The 22,514-nt window shown below is 37.1% G+C and overlaps 7 protein-coding genes across 7 annotated transcripts; 3 read left to right on the forward strand and 4 right to left on the reverse strand.

Annotated features, from left to right (window-relative positions):
* The first annotated feature begins 532 nt into the window (after positions 1 to 532).
* Positions 533 to 2,624, forward strand: EV154DRAFT_525036 (uncharacterized protein). Its single transcript, XM_051603241.1, has 3 exons — positions 533 to 1,544; positions 1,608 to 2,172; positions 2,229 to 2,624. The coding sequence occupies exons 1-3, from the start codon at positions 562 to 564 to the stop codon at positions 2,613 to 2,615; spliced, it is 1,935 nt and encodes a 644-aa protein (XP_051452716.1). The 5' UTR covers positions 533 to 561; the 3' UTR covers positions 2,616 to 2,624.
* Positions 2,475 to 3,596, forward strand: EV154DRAFT_525038 (uncharacterized protein). Its single transcript, XM_051603242.1, has one exon. It carries the CDS (start codon positions 2,700 to 2,702, stop codon positions 3,435 to 3,437), a length of 738 nt encoding a protein of 245 aa, XP_051452717.1. The 5' UTR covers positions 2,475 to 2,699; the 3' UTR covers positions 3,438 to 3,596.
* Positions 3,597 to 4,784: 1,188 nt separating this feature from the next.
* On the forward strand, positions 4,785 to 6,104 carry EV154DRAFT_525039 (concanavalin A-like lectin/glucanase domain-containing protein). Its single transcript, XM_051603243.1, has 5 exons — positions 4,785 to 5,128; positions 5,218 to 5,515; positions 5,582 to 5,689; positions 5,751 to 5,823; positions 5,884 to 6,104. The coding sequence occupies exons 1-5, from the start codon at positions 4,828 to 4,830 to the stop codon at positions 5,962 to 5,964; spliced, it is 861 nt and encodes a 286-aa protein (XP_051452718.1). The 5' UTR covers positions 4,785 to 4,827; the 3' UTR covers positions 5,965 to 6,104.
* Positions 6,105 to 6,773: 669 nt separating this feature from the next.
* Positions 6,774 to 8,773, reverse strand: EV154DRAFT_545757 (uncharacterized protein). The gene is made up of 4 exons (XM_051604671.1): positions 8,527 to 8,773; positions 8,302 to 8,473; positions 8,107 to 8,247; positions 6,774 to 8,050 (listed from the first exon to the last, which is right to left on the reverse strand). Exons 1-4 carry the CDS (start codon positions 8,734 to 8,736, stop codon positions 6,933 to 6,935), a joined length of 1,641 nt encoding a protein of 546 aa, XP_051452719.1. The 5' UTR covers positions 8,737 to 8,773; the 3' UTR covers positions 6,774 to 6,932.
* Positions 8,774 to 9,129: 356 nt separating this feature from the next.
* On the reverse strand, positions 9,130 to 11,482 carry EV154DRAFT_472100 (uncharacterized protein). Its single transcript, XM_051597896.1, has 3 exons — positions 10,472 to 11,482; positions 9,844 to 10,408; positions 9,130 to 9,787 (listed from the first exon to the last, which is right to left on the reverse strand). Exons 1-3 carry the CDS (start codon positions 11,452 to 11,454, stop codon positions 9,389 to 9,391), a joined length of 1,947 nt encoding a protein of 648 aa, XP_051452720.1. The 5' UTR covers positions 11,455 to 11,482; the 3' UTR covers positions 9,130 to 9,388.
* Positions 11,483 to 17,238: 5,756 nt separating this feature from the next.
* EV154DRAFT_525060 (uncharacterized protein) lies at positions 17,239 to 18,360 on the reverse strand. Its single transcript, XM_051603244.1, has one exon. The coding sequence runs from the start codon at positions 18,133 to 18,135 to the stop codon at positions 17,398 to 17,400; it is 738 nt and encodes a 245-aa protein (XP_051452721.1). The 5' UTR covers positions 18,136 to 18,360; the 3' UTR covers positions 17,239 to 17,397.
* On the reverse strand, positions 18,209 to 20,302 carry EV154DRAFT_525061 (uncharacterized protein). Its single transcript, XM_051603245.1, has 3 exons — positions 19,291 to 20,302; positions 18,663 to 19,227; positions 18,209 to 18,606 (listed from the first exon to the last, which is right to left on the reverse strand). The coding sequence occupies exons 1-3, from the start codon at positions 20,271 to 20,273 to the stop codon at positions 18,220 to 18,222; spliced, it is 1,935 nt and encodes a 644-aa protein (XP_051452722.1). The 5' UTR covers positions 20,274 to 20,302; the 3' UTR covers positions 18,209 to 18,219.
* Between the last annotated feature and the right edge of the window lie 2,212 nt (positions 20,303 to 22,514).

Genomic DNA, 22,514 nt, shown 5'->3' on the forward strand with positions numbered 1-22,514 from the left:
CCAAGTTTAAGATCAAACAAACACAAGGGTTCACGAGTATCTATTCAATATACCAGATTGTAAAAATAGATACCGAAATCGATTGCTGCAACATTGAGATTATCCATAGCATTGCGTAAAAATAGATTGCGTAAATCATACAGAGAGATTTCTTATTTTCGTTGTCAACCTTTTTGTCTTTGTATCTACCTACCGGACATCGATTGTCGGGGAATAATCCTGCAGGTGGTATATAAGAGAAATTACTATATATAGTACAGCTCAGGGTGATATATAATGAGTACGCTTGATGGCATGTATACCGAAATACGTATGTCTAGATCTGGTAATATGGTCAAAAATAGCATAATGCGTAATGGATTAGGAAGGGGGGAGGGGAGGAGAACCATGCCATAACATTGAACGGACCACAATACTCACGTTCCGCCTTGAATGAGTTAACCAAAGCTTTAAAATTAAAAAATCCTTACGTCATCAATAATTTTTTTAAAGCAGCCTTACTTTTTTTTTTATATTTCAAAAATCGTTTTCTTACCACTTTAACGGAACAACCTTTTTCACATGCCTAAATCTGTTAAAAAGCCAAGCCTAATTGGAGTTGACCCCCAACTCGAAATAACTTTGAATGAATGTAAAAGCCGAAAAATAAATCCTATTCTACATGGATTAAAATTGAAGTATTGGACACATTATGGAAAGTTAGCGAATTGTGCATTGAAAAACTGCAAGAAGCAAGACGCTGATTCAATTATAAGAGCTATCTTGGCCTTTTTCACCAACATAAAAACTTCGTTTGCAGCCAATATGGCAGTGTCAAAATATGGCGAAGCCTGCAAAAACTACTTTTCCGACTTGGAGAACAAAACTAATCTTCAGGAAGTTATTCGTATCAAGCTAGATTTGAAGGATTTAGAAGAACTTGATAAAGAGACACTCCACATAACTCATAGTCTAAGAAGTAAAACCAAATCACAGAAGGCTCTGGCAAATGCAGCAAAAGACTATCAAGCCGCGAAATTTGAAGCAGACGCGCTGTTAAAGGCTTTAGACGTGGAAATCATCAGCTCAAGTTCAGACGATGATACTCCCGAGCTACAGGCACCATTGACACAATCAAGCATATCAGAGACTGACAACGTCTTTACAGTCCAAAATCAAACCGAAAGCGTGGGAAAACGAATCAAACAAGAAGCCTTGAATATTCATAACGAATATGTAAAGGGGGTTAATATTGGTTCCGAAGCTAAACTAGTAATGGATCTTGGTTTAAGCTCAATTTTGGATTTGACTCATGAAAAAGACGCGTATCAAAAGTATATTTTTTCAGATCAAGAATGGAAGCAGTTGGAAGACTATTTCAACAAGAAATACAAATTCAAAATTACGGCATCAATTCCTAAAAACCTTACTGATACTTGGTCTACTGTTGCTCAACTTGCCATTCACAAGGGTACTTTTACTGCATTAAAGTACATATCAAAATTTCAAAGTCTCGAATCAACAAGCGAGGTTAATTTTATATATTTTGAGATATTTAGACATGTGTAAGTGAAAGAATAATCTGACAAATATTTAAAAATGAAAAAAAAGCTTACTATATTTTATAGGGTCCTTACTCTTCATGAAGATGCAAGTTTGATTAATAGTATTATTGAAAACAATGGCTCCATTTCAGAGCAAGATGTGTATACTCTCTGGTTTCCAATAATTAAGAGGATCGTATCAATAAAAAAGATTATAAGGATGAAACAAGGCGAAACGATCAACTTATACACTACCAAACGCAAACAAGCCCAATATTCCGATCATGAAAAAGTGAAAGGATTTAAAATTGATGTACGTTTGCTGCTGGATTATAGTCAAAATGAAATCGACCTATGTGCTGGAGAAGTTGCAATAAATACCTTTGACACCGATAAGCTTATCCATGATAGGAGCAAATGCATTCGAGAATCAAAAGATATATGTGATCACCACATTGAGGCAGGATTGGGAAGAGACTCGGTTGGCTGGGGAATACAAATTTCTGGGCTTGAAGCACGCTTGATGTCTATTCATCTTTTTAGAGAAGGTCTTTTTGTTGCTGTATGCCAAGACACCTTTCTGTTTCCCCAAAATATTGAAGAATTGCCGGACTTTATGCACACTCTAAAGGGTCTTGAGTATCTCATTGTAAGAAAATACTTAGATCTCATTTTGGTTAATGCTGATGTTTTGTTTATTTGTAGGAACGTAACCAAGTTGAAGCTAACAAACTCATTGGAATCTACGACAAGATAAATAGATCGTATAACCCATCATTGAATAGTGAATATAGCACCAGTACCAGTACCAGAACCTCTCAAAGTAGTTATAACAGCACCATGACAACTTCGCCTACGTATTATACCCCACCTTCGGGACAAAGAAACAAATCCGTCATCCCCAATCAATTATTTTATAAAGAAAAACGCCGGTTGTTCCACGAAAGGGTCGTTATTGGAGAGGATAACCCAGAAGTAGTTACGTTAGAAACAAAAGGAGATGAGGATATGTTTGGATGGGTCGAAATGGTTGATGACACTTGGTACAATTCTGTAACTGGTGAAAAGAGTGACGTTTCGCCTTACCAATAATGCTAAACTTACAAGCCCTAAACACCTGAGCTTGCTGACTACTTGAATTCCCACCAACGGGTTGCTTACATTGCTTTTGGGCAAATGGCTACACCTTCGCGTCACAATATTCTTTTGATCTTGACGGGTCTTTTCGAAAGTATAGAAGCGGGATTTCTGGACGGTTTTATTTGGGCTACAGTTAATTCTGCAGAGTTTTTCCCTGAAAGTGTCACAAGCTCCTCAGGTACTGTTTATCAAGTGAAAGATATGCTGGATCATGCTCATCCTCATGCGCGTATGGTAAAATGGGCTCCTCAGACCGCTATTTTGTTACATACTTCTACCCATGTCTTTGTATCTCATGGTGGGTTAGGATCTTGGTATGAGTCTATGTATTCTGGTACGCGAATGATCATGTTCCCCTTCTTTGGCGATCAATTTGGGGATGCATTGACGATTGAACGAGATAATCTGGGCGGCCTTTTAAAACCGGATGCTTCCATAGCTACAGCTGTTCAACTCTTTAAAAGAATCAGCGAGGACAAAAATGGTGTTATTAAAGAAAACGTGCAGCGCATCCAGGCTCTTACTCAAATTAGAGCTCAACATGGTACTATACGTGGAGCTGATGTGGTAGAGGAGGTGTTGTTTACGCATAAGGATTCCCAACTTGTTCATCGTCAATCGGTTGATCGTCATATGTCTTACATTAAGTCTCATAATCTGGATATACTGGCTATGTTGTTATTAAGTCTTGGTTTAGTTCTGGCTTTTGTGTGCTATATGTCGTGCCAATATTATGCTACCAAGTTTTATAAGCAAAAGACGAAGAAACTTTAAAAAACAGATACTATGTACACACGTGTTTAACAGTCTTCTGATCATTGACTGGCTGCTTTTCTATGTATGCATCTTATTTTAATATTGTTTCTCTAGTATCATTGCAATGTATAATAAAATGAAAACACAGGAACATAGTTTCCGTCGTCTTGTCATAAACATGAACGTTATTTAATCAATGTTTATATTATTATTCCACAACAACTTTTCTTATCAGTAGCATGTATGCGCTCTTACTGTCGCATTTTATAACACTCTAATTTGCCAATTCACTAATAATTGAGTCAAAATCGGACGCGTAACAAGGAAAAAAAAAGTTTCAATATCAACTACAGTCAAACTTTAGCGTGGAATCGGTTTACCCGAAAAAGATGTACATCCTTTTTTTTATTCTTGATAATGTGTCAGTGAAAGCTAAACACCTATTGAAAATAAGGACAAACGCTTTTTTCTTTACAAGAATCTAATTATACATTGATGCAACCGAAAGACCTATAATACAACTTTTTGTTTTGTTTCTTACAATATGCATAGCATAAAGATGCTTTTTGTTTTGGCTTATTCAATATACTAGGTTGTAAAAATAGATACCGAAATCGATTGCTGCAACATTGAGATTATCCATAGCATTGCGTAAAAATAGATTGTGTAAATCATACATAGAGAATTTTTTATTTTCGTTGTCAACCTTTTTGTCTTTGTATCCAACAAGGAAAAAAAAGGGGGGATGAGGTGGGGTGAAATGTTAAAAACTTATACAATATATATGCTATATACGGTTAGGGTGTATAAAATCTGGTTTCGGGTAAAGGATAATACTCTCTCAAGGCATTTATCTTGTTGGTGTATAGGCCCTACATGCCGATCGGCATGTATGGATTTTCCTTGGTCACTGAGGCATGATGAAAAGACCACGGTAAAAAGGAAAAACGTGACTTGGCCGCCTCTTTTCGTTGTTGTCTGGACTCATTGTTATAATTAGCTTGTAATAACCAAGGTACATGACATATTTGTGTAGATTTTCAAAAAAAAAAAATAGAAAGAAATAATATATATTTTCTGCTCAATGAATAAGCTTATTTTACATAACATACTGCCTTTTTCGGAATGTTGATTTTGATACAACACCTCTTTATTACTGTTGTATATAAACATATATAACATTGTATTTATCTCACAGATAAACATATACGCAATACATGTAAGATCACTTTCCATAAATCGAAATGTAGGGTAGAGCACTGGGCATGCATCTAAAAAAAAAAAAGAGCGGCCCTTCTCCGATTTCTTAAAAAGGTATATAAAGAGGAGAGGAGGGATAGAGGAGAGAGATCAAAGAATTTTTTTATTCAAGACAAAATCATTATCACTTCTTTCTTCTTTTAACAAAATGTATCTTCCCAAGCTTTCAATCGGTGCTATTGCTTTATTAAGCATAATGTCTCAATCAGTCATGGCTGCTCCCGCAGCTAAAAAGGCTCACACCGCCGTCAAAGCTACCGCTCCTGAGGATACCTCCTCTTTAAACGCATGTACCAACAGTATCACTGTATTCAACGATGAAAATGGTACAGGTGAATGGAAAGAAGAAACTAATGCTAAATCCGGCTGGTCTGTCGATGATGACGGACTCGAATTAGTTCTTGAACCCCCTCAAAAATTTGTTCGATTGACAAACGCTTCGGACTATGGTAATAATTTGATTGATGTCACCTAATATTAGTACTATAGTGTCTGTCTTATTGTGTCATTTTGATACTAACTTGTCAATTTTCTAAAGGTAATCCATACAATGAATTCGCATCTCCCAATGCTCCCAATTTCATTGCACCTCAACTCTTGCACTACGGTAAAGTCACATATCAATTAAAGACATCCGGGGTCGCTGGCGCAGTCACTGCTGCTATTTTAATGGCTCCAGGAGGTGGTGATGAAATTGATTTTGAAATGCTTGGTGGTGATCGAAACAAGGTACAGACCAATTACTTCTATGCCGGTGGCATTGTTTATGGCGTGAACGGTGGTGATCATGACACAGAAGATACGGCAGCTGGATTCCATAATTATACTATTGATTGGTATGCCACACGCATGTTCAAAAGTGATTTACCGGAAATTTATTTAACCGTATTTTTTAAAAATAGGAGCCCTGAACAAATTCAATGGCTAGTGGATGGTACAGTCATTCGCACGACTACCAAAAAAGAAACTTGTAATGATAAAAATGTGTGCTCATTCCCATCTCATCCCACGTAAGTACTTTGTATGTGATTTTTCCTCTTAAGCTAATTTATTTTATTTTCATACCATTAGATCTGTTCAAGTTGGACTTTGGGATTCAAGTGATCCTTCCAGTACTGCTGAATGGGCCAAGGGACCAATCAATGTAAGAATACAAGAAAAAACAGAGGGAGATGATAAACTAACTAATTTTTTTTTTTTTTAGTGGAACACTACAGAGAGTGTTACTGCTGTTATTAAATCAGTCTCAATTGAATGTAACCCTGAATATAATCAAATCGCTTAAACAAAAAGCGAGAAACAAAAGATAAAAAAAACATAGATTATTTTTATAAATAATGCAACAACATCATATACTATAGCATCCCACATCATTTTTCTTCCCATCCATGTACAAGTAAAATAAAATAAACATTTCATTCAGCATTTAAATGCTCATCATACACGTGCGTGCGTGCGTTTTTTTTTTTTTTTTTTTTTTTTTTTTTTTTTTTTTTTGTCTTGCTAATATTCCAATGATTGCTAGCTTTTAAGAACATGCAAAGTACACATAGTTGTAGCGTGAGATTAAGTAACTTCGCTTTCCTTAAGTCCCGGAAACAAGAATATACAATCAGAAACAATACAATAATTAGACGTAAACATATATTGACTGATATATATAAATATATTATTGACATTCAATCGCTAGACTAAGCCAAAACAAAAAGCATCTTTATGCTATGCATATTGTAAGAAACAAAACAAAAAGTTGTATTATAGGTCTTTCGGTTGCATCAATGTATAATTAGATTCTTGTAAAGAAAAAAGCGTTTGTCCTTATTTTCAATAGGTGTTTAGCTTTCACTGACACATTATCAAGAATAAAAAAAAGGATGTACATCTTTTTCGGGTAAACCGATTCCACGCTAAAGTTTGACTGTAGTTGATATTGAAACTTTTTTTTTCCTTGTTACGCGTCCGATTTTGACTCAATTATTAGTGAATTGGCAAATTAGAGTGTTATAAAATGCGACAGTAAGAGCGCATACATGCTACTGATAAGAAAAGTTGTTGTGGAATAATAATATAAACATTGATTAAATAACGTTCATGTTTATGACAAGACGACGGAAACTATGTTCCTGTGTTTTCATTTTATTATACATTGCAATGATACTAGAGAAACAATATTAAAATAAGATGCATACATAGAAAAGCAGCCAGTCAATGATCAGAAGACTGTTAAACACGTGTGTACATAGTATCTGTTTTTTAAAGTTTCTTCGTCTTTTGCTTATAAAACTTGGTAGCATAATATTGGCACGACATATAGCACACAAAAGCCAGAACTAAACCAAGACTTAATAACAACATAGCCAGTATATCCAGATTATGAGACTTAATGTAAGACATATGACGATCAACCGATTGACGATGAGCAAGTTGGGAATCCTTATGCGTAAACAACACCTCCTCTACCACATCAGCTCCACGTATAGTACCATGTTGAGCTCTAATTTGAGTAAGAGCCTGGATGCGCTGCACGTTTTCTTTAATAACACCATTTTTGTCCTCGCTGATTCTTTTAAAGAGTTGAACAGCTGTAGCTATGGAAGCATCCGGTTTTAAAAGGCCGCCCAGATTATCTCGTTCAATCGTCAATGCATTCCCAAATTGATCGCCAAAGAAGGGGAACATGATCATTCGCGTACCAGAATACATAGACTCATACCAAGATCCTAACCCACCATGAGATACAAAGACATGGGTAGAAGTATGTAACAAAATAGCGGTCTGAGGAGCCCATTTTACCATACGCGCATGAGGATGAGCATGATCCAGCATATCTTTCACTTGATAAACAGTACCTGAGGAGCTTGTGACACTTTCAGGGAAAAACTCTGCAGAATTAACTGTAGCCCAAATAAAACCGTCCAGAAATCCCGCTTCTATACTTTCGAAAAGACCCGTCAAGATCAAAAGAATATTGTGACGCGAAGGCGTAGCCATTTGCCCAAAAGCAATGTAAGCAACCCGTTGATGGGAATTCAAGTAGTCAGCAAGCTCAGGTGTTAAAGGCTTGTATTTCTTGGGAAGAATCGGACCAACGAATTCTACTAAGGGACCCAGGGGTCTAGCAGGCGTGAAACCAAACATATTATTAATCAGCTTGATTGAACCGTCCCAAGATTTTTCGGCCCGTTGGAATTTGCTGGTAATACCCAATGCCTTTCTTCGAGCAGACATATCCTTTACATAGGGCCTATATTTATACCAGGCTTGCAAGGGAAGGATATAGTTATTCTTGAAGCGTTCGATAAGGCTTTGAAATTCGGTCGTATAGTCATTCATCAAGAGGATATCATTGTTGATGTAAGGCGCAGCAGATTCTGTAATTTTTTTAAATATTAGCTATGCTTTTTTTATACATACATGTATTTATAACCTGTAGTAGGATCCATAGCAGACGTAATAATAAATGGAATTTTTACTGTATTTGCTGCATCAACACAAGCAACCATAAAATAATCACATATAACCACGTCAATCTTATTGAATTTAAAGTAATTTACCAATGTACGATAATCTATAAAGAAAGCTATCAGATAGTTTATTCGTTTCAATGTGAGAATTTACTTGCCTCTTTCATAATCTAATGCCATCATTCTTGTTACTTTAACCAAAGTATCTAGCGAACTCGTACCTGATTTAGTTATATCCGAACTCAAACTAGCTTTATCGTAAGAAAATACGGGCCCTATATCAATCGTCTTTATATTATCATATGGCTGGCCAAATCGAGTGTCTTCCGTCTTATGTAAAATAGTCAATAAGAATAACGTCAGAAAATATAAATTACACTTACGGTAGTCAAATATGACATGTTGTGCCCGCGCTTGCCTAATGTTTCCATGATCGAGAGAACCCACGTATGATGAGATGATCCACCCATAAAAGCGTTAAATGCTATATTCTTGGGAGCTCCCTGTTGATAGGTTGTCTGCATATCCAATGCATGTGAACAAACAGACAAAGATAGAATCAATACTGCGGATCTGATAAGATTAGATTTCATTGTGTTAAGAAACAACTAAAGAAAAAAGTAAAAGGATTCTATTTATACAGAAAATTAAATGCCCTTTTTTAGGAAAAATGTTTCAAATATAAACCTGCTATCATAGTCCCGGACAAAATCGAACCTTGTAAAAAGGCGCTGTGTGACCATACAAATGGTAACGTGATTTCCGGGGAATCGCGCTCAACCGGCCGAGACAATTTACGGTACATTTAATCCAATAAATTGTGTCAGAAATAAAATATCGCCTCCTGAAATGTTTTTAAATAGTGAGGATACTCACCACTCAATTTCTGAGCATACTTGTTTCGAAGATAGGCAACAATGCTATTATTGAACTATTATCAGTGGTATTATTCTACAATTTAATGGCTATTTCTGATATGTTGAATTAGTTTTGTGATGATCAAATAAGAAACTAGTTCTTTTTTGACAAGTTATCATGTTTTTTAAAAACAAAAATAAAAATAGCGTAACCGTTATTTTAAATATTTATTTCAGGGAATATACAATCCTTACTGGTGAGTAAGAATACAATGTAAAATAATTAGTAGTCTTGTTGTTCAGTTTGAGTTATATTATATTTATTTACTCAAGTACTGGTATGATAATAGGTGAGGGGAATATATGAAAAAAAAAATTAAGTTTAGCATTATCGGTAAGGCGAAACGTCACTCTTTTCACCAGTTACAGAATTATACCAAGTGTTATCAACCATTTCGACCCATCCAAACATATCCTCATCTCCTTTCGTTTCTAACGTAACTACTTCTGGGCTATCCTCTCCAATAATGACTCTCTCGTGGAATAACCGGCGTTTTTCTTTACAGAATATTTGATGGGGGATGACAGATTTGTTTCTATCTCCCGAAGGTGGGGTATAATATGTAAACGAAGTTGGCATGTTGCTGTTATAGCTACTACGGCAGGTGCTGGTACTGGTACTGGTACTGGTGCCGGTGCTATTTTCACTATTTAATGAAGGGCGATACGACCTATATATCTTGTCGTAGATTCCAATAAGTTTATTAGCTTCAACCTGGTTACGTTCCTACAAATAAACAAAATATCAGTATTTACCAAAAAGAAATCTAAGTATTTTCTTACAATGAGATACTCAAGACCCTTTAGAGTGTGTATAAAGTCCGGCAATTCTTCAATATTTTGGGGAAACAGAAAGGTGTCTTGGCATACAGCAACAAAAAGACCTTCTCTAAAAAGATGAATTGACATCAAGCGTGCTTCGAGCCCAGAAATTTGAATTCCCCAGCCAACCGAGTCTCTTCCCAATCCTGCCTCAATGTGGTGATCACATATATCTTTTGATTCTCGAATGCATTTGCTCCTATCATGGATAAGCTTATCGGTGTCAAAGGTATTTGTTGCAACTTCTCCAGCACATAGGTCGATTTCATTTTGACCATAATCCAGCAGCAAACGTACATCAATTTTAAATCCTTTCACTTTTTCATGATCGGAATATTGGGCTTGTTTGCGTTTGGTAGTGTATAAGTTGATCGTTTCGCCTTGTTTCATCCTTATAATCTTTTTTATTGATACGATCCTCTTAATTATTGGAAACCAGAGAGTATACACATCTTGCTCTGAAATGGAGCCATTGTTTTCAATAATACTATTAATCAAACTTGCATCTTCATGAAGAGTAAGGACCCTATAAAATATAGTAAGCTTTTTTTTCATTTTTAAATATTTGTCAGATTATTCTTTCACTTACACATGTCTAAATATCTCAAAATATATAAAATTAACCTCGCTTGTTGATTCGAGACTTTGAAATTTTGATATGTACTTTAATGCAGTAAAAGTACCCTTGTGAATGGCAAGTTGAGCAACAGTAGACCAAGTATCAGTAAGGTTTTTAGGAATAGATGCCGTAATTTTGAGTTTGTATTTCTTGTTGAAATAGTCTTCCAACTGCTTCCATTCTTGATCTGAAAAAATATACTTTTGATACGCGTCTTTTTCATGAGTCAAATCCAAAATTGAGCTTAAACCAAGATCCATTACTAGTTTAGCTTCGGAACCAATATTAACCCCCTTTACATATTCGTTATGAATATTCAAGGCTTCTTGTTTGATTCGTTTTCCCACGCTTTCGGTTTGATTTTGGACTGTAAAGACGTTGTCAGTCTCTGATATGGTTGATTGTGTCAGTGGTGCCTGTAGCTCGGGAGTATCATCGTCTGAACTTGAGCTGATGATTTCCACGTCTAAAGCCTTTAACAGCGCGTCTGCTTCAAATTTCGCGGCTTGATAGTCTTTTGCTGCATTTGCCAGAGCCTTCTGTGATTTGGTTTTACTTCTTAGACTATGAGTTATGTGGAGTGTCTCTTTATCAAGTTCTTCTAAATCCTTCAAATCTAGCTTGGTACGAATAACTTCCTGAAGATTAGTTTTGTTCTCCAAGTCCGAAAAGTAGTTTTTGCAGGCTTCGCCATATTTTGACACTGCCATATTGGCTGCAAACGAAGTTTTTATGTTGGTGAAAAAGGCCAAGATAGCTCTTATAATTGAATCAGCGTCTTGCTTCTTGCAGTTTTTCAATGCACAATTCGCTAACTTTCCATAATGTGTCCAATACTTCAATTTTAATCCATGTAGAATAGGATTTATTTTTCGGCTTTTACATTCATTCAAAGTTATTTCGAGTTGGGGGTCAACTCCAATTAGGCTTGGCTTTTTAACAGATTTAGGCATGTGAAAAAGGTTGTTCCGTTAAAGTGGTAAGAAAACGATTTTTGAAATATAAAAAAAAAGTAAGGCTGCTTTAAAAAAATTATTGATGACGTAAGGATTTTTTAATTTTAAAGCTTTGGTTAACTCATTCAAGGCGGAACGTGAGTATTGTGGTCCGTTCAATGTTATGGCATGGTTCTCCTCCCCTCCCCCCTTCCCAATCCATTACGCATTATGCTATTTTTGACCATATTACCAGATCTAGACATACGTATTTCGGTATACATGCCATCAAGCGTACTCATTATATATCACCCTGAGCTGTACTATATATAGTAATTTCTCTTATATACCACCTGCAGGATTATTCCCCGACAATCGATGTCCGGTAGGTAGATACAAAGACAAAAAGGTTGACAACGAAAATAAGAAATCTCTCTGTATGATTTACGCAATCTATTTTTACGCAATGCTATGGATAATCTCAATGTTGCAGCAATCGATTTCGGTATCTATTTTTACAATCTATTATATTAAATAAGCCAAAACAAAAAGCATCTTTATGCTATGCATATTGTAAGAAACAAAACAAAAAGTTGTTGATATATACACACTATATATCCAGCCTATAATCTACTTGACATTTAATAGCAACCCAGCACTGAAACATAAACCATTAACCGATCAAGATATCAATGTCTACTTCCAATCCACGCTCCCATCTGATCTTCCCGGATAACAATCTATTTCAATCCTTCCTTATAAAAAGGATCCCCTTTTCCATTTAATAAAAAGATATCTAGTTTTAGTCTCAAATAATTTAACCGTTTATTTGAATTCTTATTAGTTATCTTTTTATTAATTTTTTTTATGTCTACAACCGACCCTACTGTTTCTACTACCGATGGTACCCCTGCTTTTGCTCCTGGTACTTCTCTGATAAACCCTGCCACCGGAGGGCTTCAAGACATATCTGACCAAGGCGATACGGAGATGAAAGACTGTACGTCTACAGCAATTGGTGCTAATGATTCCCAAAGCGCTTTGTATTGCTTGTACGATTCTGGTGCTCCTGAATCAGCTATCACTACTCCTCACATGCAGGAACTTACACAACGTGCCATGCACATAAAAAATAATCAATTTGATGTTCATCAACATCCTTCCTCTCAACGTTCGCCTCCCAGGAGCCACATTGACGAAGCTCACACTCTTACGTCTCCTTTCGTCCAAGACGAGGACGTTTCATCTCCCCAATTAGTCCACAATAAGTCTAACATTACCATTAATGATGAGCCTGCTCCTCTCAACGATTCTACAAATTCTATCATTATTCCTGTCACTATTCAGGGCTATAAATGTTGGGCCTACGTCGACTCTGGTTCTAATTTCTCCTCTCTAAAGCCTTCTTTAGCTTCCAAATTGGGCATGACACCCTCCTTACCAAAACTTATTATACCACATACGACATCTTTGTCACAATCTAAAAGTCATACTATTTCTTTGGGCGATGCTAATAGCTCCATCGAGCGTATTGGTTTTATTGACAACGTTCATATATTCTATAATAATCTTAACATCCATCATACCTTCGAAGTTTTTAATCTGAATAGTGAAGCTGATGTTTGCATTGGTACCGACCTTACGTCTAAAATGAACATTAACATCACTGGGCTCACTACTACATGGGACGAAAATAGTTTACCTACAATCGAGGACCCTATTGACCCATTACCCAACACACCTACATACGAATATTACGGTTCTATCACAGAACGATCCACATTCTTACAATCACTGGAGATCGTATTACATTCTAATGCTTCCATCGATCCTAAATCGGTTTGTACAGTACCTAACTCGGAAGTTACACTCCATTTCCCTGAGAACACAGTCATCTTCCGTAAACAATATCCATTACCCTTAGCCTATAAGTCTAAACTAAACGAACAAATTGAGGCTTGGCTCGAGGAAGAAACTATTACTTTAGCCGACGCTAACACACCTCATAATAATCCCATTCTTTTCGCAAAGAAGCGAGACATTGCAGGTAATTACGGCTCTGAAGTCAGAATCTGTGCCGACATGCGATTCCTCAATCAACATCTCATCGCCCCTAAATCTGATGCGTTCAGCTTACCTCGCATAGATGAGATCCATGAACAATTATCACATTGCTCCATTTTTACAGTTCTTGATTTAAAAGCCGCTTTACTCGTTTTGCCATTGCTAAAGAATCCCAGCCATTCACAGCCTTCACCACACACACGGGACAATACGTCTTTCGAAAATGTTGTTTCGGCATAAAAACAGTACCATCATTTGTTCAGCGCATTATTTCCAATCTCTTTCGTGATTTGCCTACAGTCTTTGCCTACATTGATGATATCACAATCGGTACCCACACAACTGATTTAGTCGCACACGCCACTCTCGTCAAAGAGGTCATTACTCGACTGAATCAAGCAGGTCTAATTCTCCGATCCAAAAAATGCCATTTTCTCCTCACATCTTTAACCTTGCTGGGCTTCCGTCTCAGTTCCAAAGGTCTCCAGATCGACAGCAGTAAAATTTGTAACCTGGATCAACTTCCACCGATTACCAACAACAAAGCTCTTATGCGAGTACTTGGATTGTTTAATTTTTTTCGACGACACATTCCTAATTACGCTTCCATATCCGCTCCATTGGATAAGCTTCGTAGCATTAGTGACAAACGGATCTTTGCACAGACATGGAACTCCACTCACGACTCAGCCTACACCGCTTTAAAATATGCTATCACGCATGCTCCGGTCATTTCAGTCATGGATACATCCTTACCTTTGCGTGTCAACACGGATGCTAGTAACTATGCTATTGGTGGCTTCGTATGGCAGCTTGATCGACAGAATATTGTTCGCTTCCTCGGTTTCGCTTCACGGTCCAAAACAGCTAGTGAACGTAACTACAGCGTCAATAAATCTGAATGCCTCGCCATCGCCTACATGTTTCAACGCTATCACTCATGGCTACATTTAACTCCCTTTCTCCTCTTCACGGACCATTACAGCCTCACGTTCCTTCATTCTCAACGATACTGTTCACCTCTACTTCAGAACTGGTACACCACCATCTACTCTAAGAATTTTGAAATCGTCTACATTCGAGGTTCCGAAAATTATCTTGCTGACATGCTCAGTCGTCTATTCGCTTCCCCAGAAGTTGAACGTCAGATGGACAATCACGCTGAAGCTAAACAAGCTAAGTTATTTAACAAACAACAACACACAAAACAGAGGGGGGCGGTAGAGAAATCCACCCAATTTTCTTCTACGTCACACGACGACAACGAATCCAATCGCATTCTTGTACAACGCGCATCGGAACTAGCCGACCCTATGGTGCCTCCACCTGATCAACGTCGTGCTATCATCGAACGTCACCATCTCAAGGGACATTTTGGCATCAATGCTATCGAATCCGCCATACGCGACGAACATATTAACTGGGTGAACTTACGAAAAGACATCATCGAAGTTGTAGGTGAATGTCTAACTTGCCTTGCCTTCAATTGGTCGAAAACCGAATACCATCCTCCTAAACAGATTTTACCCACTGCACCAGGCCATCATGCGGTCTGTGATTTAGGTACACTTAATATCACATCCGATGCCGGCAATAACTTCATCATGGTCTATGTCGATCTCTTCACACGTTTCACAATCCTCCGTGCCTTGCCTGACAAGGAAGCATCTACCATCGCTAACGAACTCAAAGGCATCTTTGCCTTATTTGGTGTGGTCAAAGTTCTCCAGACAGATCGCGGCCTCGAGTTTACCAACCAATTAGTAGCTCAAATGACTCAACAATTGGGCATTGACCATCGTCTTAGTTTAGCATACACACCTAACTCCAACGGTACCAATGAAAGTTTCGTACATATCACTAAACGTACTTTAATCAAAAAGCTACAAGGCGCGAAACAGCAATGGGACACTCTCCTTGACGCCAAACAGTTAGAGATGAACCTCAAGGTTTCTCGTTTACACCACTCTACACCCTTTGCGGTTATGTTCAATCGACGAGCTAATGATTTCGAAAATTACACTAACGTTGACCCTAACTGGGATAATTCAGTCATTACTCCTGAACTTGTTTCTGCTCAATATCACAAAGTTAACGAATTCCTTATTCCTGCTTTATCAAAACGTATACAATTGACACAGGAAAAAGATAATGCACGATTCCTCAAACATCATCATATCATTCACAAGAAATTTCCTATTGGTCGACAGGTCATGATACGAAATGTCATGAAAACAGGCAAAACCGATCCTAATTTCATCGGTCCTTTCACTATCCGTAACTACACCACCAATGGTTCCTACGTCCTAGTCGATCAAGCCAATAATCTCCTCTCTCGTGACGTCCCTACGTCCCATATTAAACTTCTTAAAGTCAATAGTACCACAACGGATTTCGAAGAGGATGATACCGACTTCCAAGAAGTTCAAAGTATTATTAACCACAAAGGAACCAATCCTACTAATTATATGTACCTTGTACGATGGAAAGATCAATCCGACGAGGAAGATACATGGGAACCTGCACACCATTTTCCTGACAAATTACACATCGAACGCTACTGGGCACGTCGTCAGGCCATTACCTCTTCAGGAACTATTCGATTGCCTCAGACTGTAAATATGCGACATATTCCTAATCGTCAAGAACGCTACGATCATAAGCGAGCTCGCAATAATGCACATCACATTACCAATGTTGACCATAGCACTTCAACACAAGCCATTCCAATCAATCACACAACTTCTCGCCAAGAAAGGTACAATTTACACAAATCTCGCCGTCATCAACGACGTGCAGCCAACAATAGTTAGACACTCAAAGTGATGTATCTTTTTCCCTTTTTTATTTTTTTCCCTCTTGGAGGTTTTTAAGGTTTTTCTGATACATCGTATACTTTGCCCCTTCCCCATTTCTTTTTTACACTTTACCACAATTTTTTTTCTTTTTCTATTTTTTTCAAGATTTGTTTCTTGATTTAAACGGACCTTTTTCTCCCTTCTCTTCACTTCATGTTATCCCGGCTACAATCATATCTATCAAGTACAACCCTTCTGCATTTCAGGATTACAAAATCGGTTCCCACCATTTTTTCTCTCATATCCTTTACAATCAAAAAATGCTGCTCCAATTTGGGGGGAGGTAATGATATATACACACTATATATCCAGCCTAAAATCTACTTGACATTTAATAGCAACCCAGCACTGAAACATAAACCATTAACCGATCAAGATATTAATGTCTACTTCCAATCCACGCTCCCATCTGATCTTCCCGGATAACAATCTATTTCAATCCTTCCTTATAAAAAGGATCCCCTTTTCCATTTAATAAAAAGATATCTAGTTTTAGTCTCAAATAATTTAACCGTTTATTTCTTGGAATATTTCAGTTGTATTATAGGTCTTTCGGTTGCATCAATGTATAATTGGATTCTTGTAAAGAAAAAAGCGTTTGTCCTTATTTTCAATAGGTGTTTAGCTTTCACTGACACATTATCAAGAATAAAAAAAAGGATGTACATCTTTTTCGGCTAAACCGATTCCACGCTAAAGTTTGACTGCAGTTGATATTGAAACTTTTTTTTTCCTTGTTACTCGTCCGATTTTGACTCAATTATTATTGAATTAGCAAATTAGAGTGTTATAAAATGCGACAGTAAGAGCGCATACATGCTACTGATAAGAAAAGTTGTCGTGGAATAATAATATAAACATTGATTAAATAACGTTCATGTTCATGACAAGACGACGGAAACTATGTTCCTGTGTTTTCATTTTATTATACATTGCAATGATACTAGAGAAACAATATTAAAATAAGATGCATACATAGAAAAGCAGCCAGTCAATGATCAGAAGACTGTTAAACACGTGTGTACATAGTATCTGTTTTTTAAAGTTTCTTCGTCTTTTGCTTATAAAACTTGGTAGCATAATATTGGCACGACATATAGCACACAAAAGCCAGAACTAAACCAAGACTTAATAACAACATAGCCAGTATATCCAGATTATGAGACTTAATGTAAGACATATGACGATCAACCGATTGACGATGAGCAAGTTGGGAATCCTTATGCGTAAACAACACCTCCTCTACCACATCAGCTCCACGTATAGTACCATGTTGAGCTCTAATTTGAGTAAGAGCCTGGATGCGCTGCACGTTTTCTTTAATAACACCATTTTTGTCCTCGCTGATTCTTTTAAAGAGTTGAACAGCTGTAGCTATGGAAGCATCCGGTTTTAAAAGGCCGCCCAGATTATCTCGTTCAATCGTCAATGCATCCCCAAATTGATCGCCAAAGAAGGGGAACATGATCATTCGCGTACCAGAATACATAGACTCATACCAAGATCCTAACGCACCATGAGATACAAAGACATGGGTAGAAGTATGTAACAAAATAGCGGTCTGAGGAGCCCATTTTACCATACGCGCATGAGGATGAGCATGATCCAGCATATCTTTCACTTGATAAACAGTACCTGAGGAGCTTGTGACACTTTCAGGGAAAAACTCTGCAGAATTAACTGTAGCCCAAATAAAACCGTCCAGAAATCCCGCTTCTATACTTTCGAAAAGACCCGTCAAGATCAAAAGGATATTGTGACGCGAAGGCGTAGCCATTTGCCCAAAAGCAATGTAAGCAACCCGTTGATGGGAATCCAAGTAGTCAGCAAGCTCAGGTGTTAAAGGCTTGTAAGTTTAGCATTATTGGTAAGGCGAAACGTCACTCTTTTCACCAGTTACAGAATTGTACCAAGTGTCATCAACCATTTCGACCCATCCAAACATATCCTCAGCTCCTTTTGTTTCTAACGTAACTACTTCTGGGTTATCCTCTCCAATAACAACCCTTTCGTGGAACAACCGGCGTTTTTCTTTATAAAATATTTGATTGGGGATGACGGATTTGTTTCTTTGTCCCGAAGGTGGGGTATAATATGTGGGCGAAGTTGTCATGTTGCTGTTATAAGTACTATGGGAGGTTCCGGTACTGGTACTGGTGCTATATTCACTATTCAATGATGGGTTATACGATCTATTTATCTTGTCGTAGATTCCAATGAGTTTGTTAGCTTCAACTTGGTTACGTTCCTACAAATAAACAAAATATCAGCATTAACCAAAATGAGATCTAAGTATTTTCTTACAATGAGATACTCAAGACCCTTTAGAGTGTGCATAAAGTCCGGCAATTCTTCAATATTTTGGGGAAACAGAAAGGTGTCTTGGCATACAGCAACAAAAAGACCTTCTCTAAAAAGATGAATAGACATCAAGCGTGCTTCAAGCCCAGAAATTTGTATTCCCCAGCCAACCGAGTCTCTTCCCAATCCTGCCTCAATGTGGTGATCACATATATCTTTTGATTCTCGAATGCATTTGCTCCTATCATGGATAAGCTTGTCGGTGTCAAAGGTATTTATTGCAACTTCTCCAGCACATAGATCGATTTCATTTTGACCATAATCCAGCAGCAAACGTACATCAATTTTAAATCCTTTCACTTTTTCATGATCGGAATATTGGGCTTGTTTGCGTTTGGTAGTGTATAAGTTGATCGTTTCGCCTTGTTTCATCCTTATAATCTTTTTTATTGATACGATCCTCTTAATTATTGGAAACCAGAGAGTATACACATCTTGCTCTGAAATGGAGCCATTGTTTTCAATAATACTATTAATCAAACTTGCATCTTCATGAAGAGTAAGGACCCTATAAAATATAGTAAGCTTTTTTTTCATTTTTAAATATTTGTCAGATTATTCTTTCACTTACACATGTCTAAATATCTCAAAATATATAAAATTAACCTCGCTTGTTGATTCGAGACTTTGAAATTTTGATATGTACTTTAATGCAGTAAAAGTACCCTTGTGAATGGCAAGTTGAGCAACAGTAGACCAAGTATCAGTAAGGTTTTTAGGAATAGATGCCGTAATTTTGAGTTTGTATTTCTTGTTGAAATAGTCTTCCAACTGCTTCCATTCTTGATCTGAAAAAATATACTTTTGATACGCGTCTTTTTCATGAGTCAAATCCAAAATTGAGCTTAAACCAAGATCCATTACTAATTTAGCTTCGGAACCAATATTAACCCCTTTTACATATTCGTTATGAATATTCAAGGCTTCTTGTTTGATTCGTTTTCCCACGCTTTCGGTTTGATTTTGGACTGTAAAGACGTTGTCAGTCTCTGATATGCTTGATTGTGTTAATGGTGCCTGTAGCTCGGGAGTATCATCGTCTGAACTTGAGCTGATGATTTCCACGTCTAAAGCCTTTAACAGCGCGTCTGCTTCAAATTTCGCGGCTTGATAGTCTTTTGCTGCATTTGCCAGAGCCTTCTGTGATTTGGTTTTACTTCTTAGACTATGAGTTATGTGGAGTGTCTCTTTATCAAGTTCTTCTAAATCCTTCAAATCTAGCTTGATACGAATAACTTCCTGAAGATTAGTTTTGTTCTCCAAGTCGGAAAAGTAGTTTTTGCAGGCTTCGCCATATTTTGACACTGCCATATTGGCTGCAAACGAAGTTTTTATGTTGGTGAAAAAGGCCAAGATAGCTCTTATAATTGAATCAGCGTCTTGCTTCTTGCAGTTTTTCAATGCACAATTCGCTAACTTTCCATAATGTGTCCAATACTTCAATTTTAATCCATGTAGAATAGGATTTATTTTTCGGCTTTTACATTCATTCAAAGTTATTTCGAGTTGGGGGTCAACTCCAATTAGGCTTGGCTTTTTAACAGATTTAGGCATGTGAAAAAGGTTGTTCCGTTAAAGTGGTAAGAAAACGATTTTTGAAATATAAAAAAAAAAGTAAGGCTGCTTTAAAAAAATTATTGATGACGTAAGGATTTTTTAATTTTAAAGCTTTGGTTAACTCATTCAAGGCGGAACGTGAGTATTGTGGTCCGTTTAATGTTATGGCATGGTTCTCCTCCCCTCCCCCCTTCCCAATCCATTATGCATTATGCTATTTTTGACCATATTACCAGATCTAGACATACGTATTTCGGTATTCATGCCATCAAGCGTACTCATGATTAACTTGGTGACTTCATAAAGAAAATATGTATATACCACCCTTATATACCACCTGCAGGATTATTCCCGGACAATCGATGTCCGGTAGGTAGTGATAGCTCATTATACTTGTAGTATGGATTGATCCAACGGCATTTTTTAGGCTCATAAAGTTTATTACCGTCTGTCCGTTATGTGAAATCTGGCAGGTGATATATAGGATGAACCTTCCTACCTCCATTTTTTTTACAAGATTAACAGTGCTCTGTATAATAACGTCTTGTCCTTCATACTTTTGTGGACAAGAAATGGCTATGCAAGTGTTCTTGCTTAACCTTATCAGATTGGTCTACTGCTTATACAGGTACAAGCTTTCAATGCTTGATTCCTAATTGGATTAGATACTTATTCTTACAGCTTGATCGTTTGTTCTCTCTTTCTTCAACGATATCAATTGTAGTCTTACAAGCATTTCCATACTTACAGCGAAAAACTAAGTATGTTATTTCACTTTTATCGAAATCTAAAGCAAAGCTGTTTTTGAAAGCCTATTTTGTTAGTACTGTTTAATCTGTGTTGACTGTCGAAAGGCCTCATTTATATAGCATTTCAAAAGAGACGATATCCAAATTAATTTAAAGTAAAGTAAAGTGAAGCATAATAAAGTATTATTGTGTTCCTATTATCTATTTAAGTTTACCGTGAGTCAAAAAAAAAAAAAAAAAATTTATTGATCCAGCTCTACACCTTAAAAAAAAGGGGGGGGCAGGTGGTAATTAACTTTATGAGCCTAAAAAATGCCGTTGGATCAATCCATACTACAAGTATAATGAGCTATCACTACCTACCGGACATCGATTGTCCGGGAATAATCCTGCAGGTGGTATATAAGGGTGGTATATACATATTTTCTTTATGAAGTCACCAAGTTAATCATGAGTACGCTTGATGGCATGAATACCGAAATACGTATGTCTAGATCTGGCAATATGGTCAAAAATAGCATAATGCATAATGGATTGGGAAGGGGGGAGGGGAGGAGAACCATGCCATAACATTGAACGGACAAATCGGAACAGTGCTTAGACCACAATACGTTCCACCTTGAACAGACATAATAACATGGGCTTACATAGGCTTGCTATACTATGCATCCAACATTTATAACTTGTGCTATAATAGGAAGAGAATGTGAAACTTAGTTCTTTTTCTTTTTGTATTGAGTGCAGAACTTAATTCCTTTTTCAATCTTACCTATACTGTCATCAATCTACTGCTAGGTCATTATACAATGGTACGTATTGGATAGGAGGGTGAACTATGCCATAACATTGAACGGACAAATCGGAACAATGCTTAGACCACAATACGTTCCACCTTGAACAGACATAATAACATGGGCTTACATAGGCTTGCTATACTATGCATCCAACATTTATAACGTGTGCTATAATAGGAAGAGAATGTGAAACTTAGTTCTTTTTCTTTTTGTATTGAGTGCAGAACTTAATTCCTTTTTCAATCTTACCTATACTGTCATCAATCTACTGCTAGGTCGTTATAGTATAGTACGTATTGGATCGGGGGGACGAACCATGCCATAACATTGAACGGACAAGTCGGAACAATGCTTAGACCACAATACTCACTTAAAGCCATACGTTCCGCCTTGAACAGACATAATAACATGGGCTTACATAGGCTTGCTATACTATGCATCCAACATTTATAACGTGTGCTATAATAGGAAGAGAATGTGAAACTTAGTTCTTTTTCTTTTTGTATTGAGTGCAGAACTTAATTCCTTTTTCAATCTTACCTATACTGTCATCAATCTACTGCTAGGTCGTTATAGTATAGTACATATTGGATCGGGGGGACGAACCATGCCATAACATTGAACGGACAAGTCGGAACAATGCTTAGACCACAATACTCACTTAAAGCCATACGTTCCGCCTTGAACAGACATAG

This window comes from Mucor mucedo (assembly GCF_025094135.1).
Source record: "Mucor mucedo strain NRRL 3635 chromosome Unknown EV154scaffold_137, whole genome shotgun sequence".
NCBI classification, from domain to species: Eukaryota; Fungi; Mucoromycota; class Mucoromycetes; order Mucorales; family Mucoraceae; genus Mucor; species Mucor mucedo.